Source organism: Benincasa hispida, chromosome 3 (genome assembly GCF_009727055.1).
Source record: "Benincasa hispida cultivar B227 chromosome 3, ASM972705v1, whole genome shotgun sequence".
NCBI classification, from domain to species: Eukaryota; Viridiplantae; Streptophyta; class Magnoliopsida; order Cucurbitales; family Cucurbitaceae; genus Benincasa; species Benincasa hispida.
The window spans coordinates 3,625,569-3,635,965 of record NC_052351.1 but is presented as its reverse complement, the minus strand read 5'-3'; the positions used below and the strand labels follow the sequence as shown (position 1 = coordinate 3,635,965).

The 10,397-nt window shown below is 33.8% G+C and overlaps 1 protein-coding gene across 4 annotated transcripts in view; it reads left to right on the top strand.

The window, feature by feature from the left end:
• The first annotated feature begins 3,193 nt into the window (after positions 1–3,193).
• Positions 3,194–10,397, top strand: part of LOC120072651 (187-kDa microtubule-associated protein AIR9) — a 28,738-nt gene continuing 21,534 nt past the window's right edge. For 2 of the 4 annotated variants that reach the window (XM_039025083.1, XM_039025080.1), the window contains exons 1-10: positions 3,194–3,388; positions 3,522–4,770; positions 6,615–6,686; positions 7,635–7,700; positions 7,890–7,961; positions 8,073–8,138; positions 8,268–8,330; positions 8,434–8,499; positions 8,768–8,867; positions 9,771–9,872. In XM_039025083.1, the coding sequence (XP_038881011.1) occupies positions 3,850–4,770; positions 6,615–6,686; positions 7,635–7,700; positions 7,890–7,961; positions 8,073–8,138; positions 8,268–8,330; positions 8,434–8,499; positions 8,768–8,867; positions 9,771–9,872 (1,528 nt within the window). In that variant the 5' untranslated portion in view covers positions 3,194–3,388; positions 3,522–3,849. The remainder of the gene's footprint in view (positions 3,389–3,521; positions 4,771–6,614; positions 6,687–7,634; positions 7,701–7,889; positions 7,962–8,072; positions 8,139–8,267; positions 8,331–8,433; positions 8,500–8,767; positions 8,868–9,770; positions 9,873–10,397) is intronic. The other 2 variants (XM_039025082.1, XM_039025081.1) reach the window with 2 other exon arrangements.

The window sequence follows — 10,397 nt, the reverse complement described above, 5'->3', positions numbered from 1 at the left end:
TTTATCTTATTATTGTGGATAATCCAATGGGATTGTAATTAATTGGTGGTTGAGGTAGGTAATTTATTAGTAATTATGGTTGGTTGCTTGAAATAAGTTTGGTAGGATAAAAAAGTAATTAACCTTATCAAGTTTTTCCTTGCTTACATTACTTTCATCATCATGGAGTAAAAAAAAAAAAAAGTTTTTTAAAAAGTGTCATTGAAAAAAAAAGTTGGCCATGGCTTGTACCGTTTTGCAGCCTCATCCTCGGGATTTTTTTTTTTTTAGGATGGCCCCTCTTCAGGCCCAAATAAAAAAGTCCAAATTTTAAAAATCATTGAATTTTGGTGCTTGCATTAGCTCCATGTGTAATTATTATACCAAAGAATGCATGCGTCGGGATGTTTGCTCTCCCTTCTTGTTTCTCGTTCCTTCCATCTTCCTTCTCATATTGTTTTTCTATGGTCAAAAATCTTCTTGCATCATGCTCTCACTTCTTTCTTGCCCTCCTTATTTCTAAAAAGAAAAATTATAGATTGAGTCAAAGAAGAATCAAAGGAATTGATTAAAGAATAAGAAGAAGAAAAATTACTCGAAAAAGAAGAAGAACCGATTGTAGAAGCTGCAAATTGAAGAGGAAGAATCGATTAGTTTAAAAAAATTGTAGATTAAATTAAAAGAAAGAAAGCGTAGATGGAAGAATAAGGAAAAGGTATATATTAAAGAGTCAATGTCGTAATTTTATATGACACTGATGTAAATCGAAGGCAAAAATTTCATAAATTTCAATCTGAGAGCTAATTTTCTGTACAAAAGTATCCTCATCCCCAGTCTCAATTTCTTTAATTTGTAAGCTCTTGCACCCAACAAATTGGTTATTCTTTTTGTTACCTGATCATATAATATAAAAAATTGGCAATAAAATTTGAAAGCCAGCTCTATGAAGCACAATTCTAAGATGTGAATATGGTGGTCGCCCATAAGATGTACACTCCCTAAAAGATCAAAATCGGTGCTGGTAACCCATAGCAAGACAAGATTTTTGTTGGTAGAAGCCACAACATTGTGATGTGATGTAGCTAGTCTACCAAACAATAATAATTTAGATTCCATTTGATATTGGTTTTATATAATCATTCACGATAATTCTTATCCTTTTGTAGTTTCATTCAATCAATGAGATCATGACTAATTTTTCTTATAAAAAAATCTTTCATTTGGTAACTTTTTGAGGTTTTAATTTTTTTGTTTTTGATAATCGAACCTATAAACACCATTACATTTTGAAGTGTTTTCAAAATTAAAACCAAATGTTTATGTGAAAAATATGAAAACTATGAGTAAGAAATTGATAGAAAATAAACACAAACTTGATTCACTCATATATTAAATGTACAAAGTTGTTAGTGACGTTATACTAATCGTATCAAATAATTTATTGATATCTATCACATCCTAATAATATGACTACATCATTCTTTTCCTTTGCTTCGAGTAACTATCTCAAGAGCTTGAATAGAGTTCTCTTCATTACATGGATATAATTCATTTTGTAGCTAGCAAGGCAGTGTAGCTAGAATAATTGAAGTCTTATTTTAAGGGTAATGTTTTAAGTTACCTATATATAAATATATTCAATTGATGGTGAAAGATTCAAGTTTATAATGAACACATAACCAACTATCTATTATTAGTTGGGTTGTCTTGCTGGATAATTTTCAACTAATTAAATTATAAATAATTACATTATATTTTATCGTGTCAAACTTAGTAATATCTCAAGATTTAATTATTTAATTTTTAATGCTACATTGAATGTTCAACCTACCTTTGATTTGGAAAAGATTGAAATTTTAAAGTATGTTTGAAATGTATTTTCAAGTGTTTAATGAACTTGTTTAAAAAATAAAGGTAAAAAACACAATGATGTTATATATTCAAAATAATTGTGCCCATGTTCAACTCTACTCGCTTTATTCTCCTCTTTAGTATACTTTCACTTACACTTCAGTCCTCTCACTTAAACTTTAAGGTGTGCTTGATGCCTTTGTTCTTTAAAAAAATGCATTTTTAAGTGAAATACTATTTTTTCAAAAAAAAAAAAAAAAAGAGTAAAACATCTATTTTATCAATACTTTTGAAAAAAAAATCAATTAAATAATTAAAAAAAACATGTTTGGTCCCTAAACTTTCATGAACGTAACTATTTAATCCTTAAACTTTAATTGGTAATTATTTAATTTTTATATTTTCAAATTTGTAACAATTTAGTTCATAAAACTGATCCGAAATCAATTTTATTTGTTTACTATAAAAATTAAATCACTATGTAGTAAAAAGCCAACACTTAATTTGATGGAATTTATCACGACATGGACTAAATCGTTACAAATTGTAAAATATAAGAACTAGATCGTTACTTATTAAAGTTTTTAGACTAAATTGATACAAACACTAAATTATTACCAACTAAAGTTTAAAGACTTAATTGTTCTTTTGTTGAAAGTTTGGTACAAAAAATATTTTTTAACCATTTATTTTGGAATCCTGAAATTAATTTTATCATATAAATTTTACTATATGCTTTTTATCTATTAAAAGCAAAGTTTAAAAATTTAAGAATACACAATTAATCTACCAATTCTTAAAAGTACATGTCAAACACAAACCAGTTTATCGAATAGTTCACGTAAAAAAGAATGGAGAACTCATTAATTTCGTAAAATAAAAGTACACACAAATGAAATATTTTTCCAATCTTGTCAAGAACTTTTAATCGAATTTAATGATAATATCAAAAAGAAAAGAAAAGGTGTTAATCAAAAATTGATTATTACTCCTTATCCAACCTGTAGAAATCTCAAACTTTTGGCATCTTTTCAAACCCAAGTTTTTAAAATAAAAAAGGAAAAGAAAAAGCAGAACTTGATTGATGAAAAGGCCAAGTATGATATATTGTTGACCTTTTTCCACTCCCATACAATTCTTAGCCAACAACCGAGTTAACTCGTCCGAGTTTAACTCAAAACCATTTTATTTATTTATGTTTTTAAATTTGTCACCTTTGAAAATTAAAATGGTTTCCGCCAAAATGAATTGACGTCCAAGTTTCCAAATTCCGAAATAATATTTATTTCTTTATTAAAAAAAAAACGTTTATTCAAATAATCCGACAGTGGCCCCAGCCAGCTGCTCCCCTCTTTTAGCTTATTGGTTCTCCCACTCTCTTCTTCCATCTCTCTCTTGCTTTTGCTTTTTAATTTTTGGTGCCACTCTGCGAAAATTCCCAAGCTTTCTCAGCTTTCTCTTTGCTAAATCAAAAACCCTAGACCTGTTTTTCCATTTCAATTTTTACCCTTCTGTTTCGCTTTCTTGTCACCTCAGATCCAAGGCATTGTTTGTTTTGGTAAGTTTGGTCTCAGTGTATGCTCTGTTCTGTGTGCTGCATTTTGAGCTTGAATTGTTTCTTTGTCGGTTTGCTTTTTTTTGGATTGGAGTGATTTTCTTTTTGGTTTTGATTCTGGGTGACTTGTTTTCAGCTCGGGGGATTTCATTTTGTGCAGGATCGAAGTGTGGTGTTTGTTTTGAAGTGTGGTGTTTGCTCTGTGTACTGCAAGCTTCAGTGGGTTTTCAATTTTGTAGTGTGGTTTTTGTTGTTGCCTTTTATTTTTTGGATGAAGAATGTCGTTATGAGTTGTTTGATAGGGAGCGTAGAGAAAAATTTTGGACGGCTTTAACGAGAGAATTGACGGTTGCCCTGTCCTGATTGAATTCACCTGGTGAACAGAATAAGAAAATGCTGGCCATTTGCCTCTTTTGACCAACCTGTCACTTTTATTGAATTCTGCTCGGCCAGATTTTACCCGAATGGAGGATTCCCCGAACCAACCAGTGGAAGCAAAACTGGAAGATTCCATTGCTCAGTCAGGTGAAACGCAATTGGACGTTCCAGTTCTTGTACGGAGTGAAGATATAGTTGTGAAGCATCCCAAATCGCAAAAAGCTCCTGCCGTCAATTCGTCAACAAATGCAAAAAGAAGTATAAAAACTGTGAAACCTTCTGCTGCAGATGCACCGAAGGTTAGCTCAGTTAGAAGGAGTATGGAGTCTAAAACAGCTCTAGATTCCAGTTCTAATCTCACCAAATCAACTGCAAGTGGGTCTACTCGAGTTTCAGGCTCAGTTCCAGCGACGAGAAGAAAAAGTACAGGAGGATTGCCCGAGAAGTCACCTGCATCTTCCTCAAAAAAAGTAAACAATGTCAACAATGCTGCAGCCATGAGGACTCCAGCACCTGAACCAACAAGGCATTCTCTCCCAGAACTTAAAAGGAGCTCATTGTCTTCAGTTGTCTCCAAGCATTCACCTCGAACAAGCGTACCCGAGGCTAGAAAGTCTGTTCCAATTTCATCAGCAGACAGGAGTTTGAAATCTTCGATATCATCTGATACACCTGAGAAAGCAACAAGTAAAGAAGCTGCTAAGAGGTCTTCAATTAAGTCAACACCATCAATCTCATCTTCTCTTACCTCAAGAAGGCTCACATCCACTTCCCTGGATAGCAGCGCCAGTAGTGGCAGTGTAGCTAGAAAGACAATCTCAAAGGTTTCCTCTCCATCAGCTCGGTCCCCTGCATTTTCTAGTGGATCAAGGGCTGCATCTTTATCCTCACCTCTTGAAAAGAATTCGAGATCATTGGGACAGAGAAAGGCCAGCAGAACCCCTGAAAGCAGGGATTCTCGGTTTGTTGTTCTTCCTCAGGTGGAAATAAAAGCGGGTGACGATTTGGTAAGGAACTTTGTCAATAATAATTTTATACACGCTCATCTTCATGAACTTCAGCTTGGCCATCCTTTCACTGCTTAGTCATAATGTAATAAGTAGTCTTAGGGTGTTGGACACTGGTGTACATTTACCTAATTTTTGTTTATTCTTTATATGCTTCTATTATACACAACACATTAATTATATGTACTCTCCTTTTACATTCATGAGTTAAGGAATGGCCTATAACCCTATATACACTTTTTGGTAGAATGTTAAATGCATCTCCACCTCATCTTGATAGAACATAATTAAATGGCCTAGGTACTGCTTGTTATAAAACTTTAAAATTTAATTTTCAAACTAGATCGTGTCTAACTGCTAGAAAGAGCAGGCTTTTCTCTGATTTATCCTCCCACTAGGATCAAAGGCCATATTTACTAAAGAGATGATCCACTGTTTATTTTCAACTGTAATTGGTCATGGAATGGGGCACTGAGCTCATATTTTTGTGAACTCGGTTGTTCTTGCCTTTTGGTCTTTAAAGTTGAAATTGAATTCTGATGTCATAGGACAAATCTGGAAGGTTCTAATTCGTGTACTATACTACCCATTGCCTTGCTAGAGTCTCACTTGTAACTAGCAACTGAAAGTCCATTATCAATTTTAATCCATAATAGCTACAAATAGAGAAATTCTTACTCCCTATTGATGCCTAAGTTGAGTTGATCTTGAATTTAAATTTGAAGCAAGTTAGAGTTTGTGATAAACAAAATTCATAACTGGTAGATCAACCAGCTAGTACTGTCCATTAGCATAAGTTGCTAACAGTACAAATAGTTCGGGTTTGACCGGACTTGTGCTTTAAAATTGGATCCAAATTTATTGTTTCTCATCAAAAAAAAAAAAAAAAAAAAGATCCAAATTCTCTAGGATAGTTCAATTTCATTAATCTTCATATTGCAAAATCACTCTACTGAACATGTTCCTTCTTCTTTCTATACTCTCTCTTCTTCTTCTTCTTTTGTTGGTATAAATTGAGTTTTGGGAGCCATTCCTTGCCTTATCTTCATGGTCCACTCTCCATTATTTGGTGCTAGCTTTGAGAGATACATGAGAAGATGATGTTCGAAAAATTTGTATAGTCTGAAAAATTTTGTTGTCTAAGGCACTAGAAGACGGTCTCCGCAGCACAACATCTAATTTATGGGGGAGAACAAAAAAATGCTTTCTTATTTCTATCACTGCCCTCTCTTTATTGTCAATTCTAATTTTTTTTTTCTGAAAAGGATACCATAATTGTCATTCAGAAAATGAAAAGAGACTAATGCTCCAAAATACAAAGAAGTCACAAAAACAAGACAATTCTCAAGGATAATGATGCAAAAAATACAATTATTTTTGTTCTGTTTATTTTGGAAATGATGAGGGTGCTATGAGTATGTCAACCTAGTTGAGATGTCCAGATGCACCTCTTGGTCTTCGTGTAAAGTTTGAATGTTGATACTCTTATACTATGAGCTTTGTCTCATTTCATTATCTTAACGAAGAGACTGTTTCCTTTTCCAAAAAAAAAAAAGTACAATTAATAAACAAAAAAACGTAACTAGTGAAGAACTATAAATTTCTTCCAACTCCCATTCCTTCTAATTTCTGGTTTTAAAAAAACAATGACATCTTTTTTCTTGGCATGCCAAGGTTGATTGATTAGTGACCAGTGGCTTGAACTCTGTCTGTAGAACTGTCTGTATGATGTCTCATCCATTTTCTGAAAAATATTATTGTTGTTTCATCTAACTATATTCTTTCTAGAAATCCATGGTTGTGAAAAATATCATTATTAAGTTTGTTTTGATGTGATGCATCAGAGGTTGGATCTCAGGGGCCACAGAGTCCGCAGTCTTAATGCTAGTGGGTTGAACTTGTCGCCTAATTTAGAGGTAGGCTTGTGTATTCTTGACATACTCTTTTTGTATCTAAAACTGTTATTTGTTGTATAGTAATTTTGTAAAGAATAATTTACCTGTTTCTTTATATCATTGTTTCTGCTACATTTTTTTTGTTGAATACTGAATTCTAATGAAATATTAGATTTTTACTTTGGTGTAAAATAATTTCAAAGACCATTACAAGCATGCTTATAGGTTCTTAGTTATTGGTTAGATATGATAAATTGATATGGAAATTGGTTTTTGTGGGTGAACAATCCATGATTTATGTAGTGAGGTTACATTGTAACACTGACGGGGAACATGTAGATAAGCCCCAGATGCATTGGACTTATAGGACTGTTAAGAGACAGTTAAGGGCAGGACAATAAGAGTGTTTCCTGCATGTGGCCCATGAGAGAGAAGAAGTTAATTCGATGAGGCAGGGGTTTGTTTGGCAATCAATTGAATGAATGTAAAGGGGATTGCTTGTCAAGGATGGTAGCAGATAGCTCTCGTCTCGTGAGAGAGAAGATCTCTCATGGTCTTTTCCTTGTTTTCCTTTGAATTGACTGAGGTATATTTCCTCAGTCGTTTACCTTTCCTCAAGCTCACTTTTTAGTCATTGGAGTAGTTGGCATTCATATGTTTTACTCCATGGAAGCATCAAGGCGCCTGACATGTTTTCAAGGGTGAAAGCACCTTCCATGCTATCATACACCTTAAAAGTGACTTCACAGAAAAGGAGCAGAAGAGCTATTATTAGAAACCCAATAGGCTCATATTTGAACAAACATAAATGCATTTATAAGGGAAGATATAAGCATCGCTCTTCCTTTCTCTCTAGACTCTCGGTCATATATTTTCTTATCTTCCATCACAATTCAACCAACTTCTTCACTTTTGCTTCGCTGGTAATTTGAAGTGCATGATTTGATTTCCTGATATTGTTTTTGGTAGTTTGTTTATTTGAGGGACAATCTCTTGTCAACATTGGAAGGAGTAGAGATACTGAAGAGAGTCAAGGTTCGTCGTTTCTTTATATCCATCCACATTTAGTTCTTTTGATGTGTATTGCTTATGTGCAACGAACTAAACACAGTTAATCAATAACGCAGTTCTGAAACTTGGTAACATTGCTAATAACTTTTTAACAACTTTTGTGATTTTGTTTTTTATGCCTTTAATTTTCTAATTTTCCCCCTTTATTTTCAGGTTCTAGACTTGAGTTTCAATGATTTTAAAGGACCTGGATTTGAACCTCTTGATAATTGCAAAGCTCTTCAGGTATTATCTCTCGCTCTTTTTTTTTTTTTTTTTCCTTTTTCTTTTTCTTTTGAAAAGCATTTGTTGCGTGGAAGATTAACTATTATTCCTAAATGTTTTTTATGGTTTTAGCAACTGTATCTGGCTGGTAATCAAATTACTTCCTTAGCGAGTCTTCCACAACTACCGAATTTGGAGGTAAAAGTTGGAAAAAAGCCCTCACCCATCCGACCCTGCCCAGCCCAAAATTGTTGTTCGCAAGCCTTCTGACATTCTTGCTCCTTTTCTCTGATATTTATTCTTGTTTTTCATTTCATTGTCCTATAGTTTCTCTCTGTTGCCCAAAATAAGTTGAAGTCACTTTCAATGGCAAGTCAGCCTCGACTTCAGGTTTTTATCTATCTAACGTTTTCTTTTGTCAGCAGGTCATTCAATTTCTTTCGACCTCTCTCTCTCTCTTCTTATTTAAGACATGCTTCAAATTTTTTTGCAGGTACTAGCTGCCAGCAAAAACAGAATTTCAACCCTCAAGGGTTTTCCTCATTTACCTGCACTGGAGGTTAGTTATCTGTTTATATAGGTTTACATAAAATGTATAAATGGCCTAAATTCAACCACTTAAAACTGTTATGTACGTCTAGGCTGAAAAGGTTTGCTCGACAGTTAAAATGGCATATTTATTTGTAAAATTTGTTCACTTGAAGTTAACTTATGTTAAAGTTCGTTATTGTTCATCTCATTTCAACCTCTTGAATAGAAGCAATGCCTATAGAGACAAAGTTAAAGTTCACTATTCCATTAACTTCTGATGATTTTTTACAATGCAGCATTTACGTGTAGAGGAGAATCCCATACTCAAAATGGCACATTTAGAAGCAGCTTCCATCTTGTTGGTTGGTCCTACTTTGAAAAAATTTAACGATAGAGGTGACCTAATTAAAATTTATTTTGCAACTATCTATATTGGAAATGCTGGCCTCTCTCCCTTTTTTTTTTAAATGGAAACAAATCTTTTTATTGAAGAAATGAAAAGAGGCTAATGCTCAAAGTACAATGAGACAAAATAAGCAAGATAATAAGATAAAGCTAATACAACCCCAAATAACCCAAAGCTGGAATTGGCCCTCTCCTTTTCAAATCGGTAGTTTACATTTCAGATAAAGACCATTGGATGACACTCCCTTTTTTATAACTTCAATTTGGGATGTATATGGGTCTGTTTGTATGTATACATTTATTGATAAAAGTAACTTCTGGCTTCAACAGCTAGAGATTCGAGAAGAGATCTTTTGGTCCACTTTTCTCTGGAGTTCTTTTAAAGCTTTTGTTTCAATTCCTCTCTCTCTGATTGTCTTCAATTGAAAAACCTTTTTGAAACCTTGGAAGCCTTCTTATGTTTCATCATCGTGAATGGAGTACTTGTTGGTGGAGAGTCTAGAGGAAAGCTAGAATTCTTTGGAAGTGTGCAGCAAGGGCCATTGTGTGGATAGAATGGAAAGTGTGTAACCAGAAGACCTTTGAACATAGGATGCCACAATGGATTGTTTTGGAACAATATACAGCATACTACTTCTGGGTGGTGCTCAAACCACAAGCAATAATATTGTAATTAATAGCCTCTTGATGATTACGAATATTTGGACTTTCATTGTGTAGTTTCTTTTTGAGCAGGGACATCTCTTCTTTGAAAAGAAAAAAAAGGAGAAAAAGAAACTACGTTACATGAAGAGAAACTATTTGACTAAAATAGCAAATTCGAAATATGTATGATATATTGAATCGACTATTAGCTATTAGCTTTTGTTTTTTATGTTTGAAAATTTTGGACAGATCTCTCTCGAGAGGAGGTTGCATTGGCTAAGCGTTATCCTGCGCATACTGGTCTATGCATTAGAGATGGTTGGGAGTTTTGCCGTCCAGAGCATGCAGCAGGTCGTTACTATTCTGCTTTTAAAACCACGTTTATCGCCTTTTAGTTACTTCACAAAGCTATTTCACTCGATTCTTTATCCTCGGAGTTGGCATATGATTTTGCAAGAATCAGGTTACTTGATATTGTTGAAACTAGGTTTCAGGCAAGGACTTTTTGGTATGGTAGAAAAAGATATTACCAAGGAGCATGAAAACGATTTAGTTGATAGGAAAATTGCTAAATGATTTATGGACAGGTAGCAAAGCATAGGAATGTCACGTACGCTTCCAACTGTCGAAGGGAAACAACATCTGTTAGAGTGTTGATATAATGCCAAATTTACTTTCACCCATCAACTTAAGCTTTTGAGTCACGGTGATTTAAAATGATACCAGAGCTAGAGGTCATGTGTTCAAACTCTTGCAATATTATTTCTAACCCTAGTTAATATTGATTTCTATTTGTTGGGTCTTCTACTTATTTCAAGTCTGATATAATATTATGTTGGAATACCTTGAATTTGTTATGTGGTGCTCCGAATGACC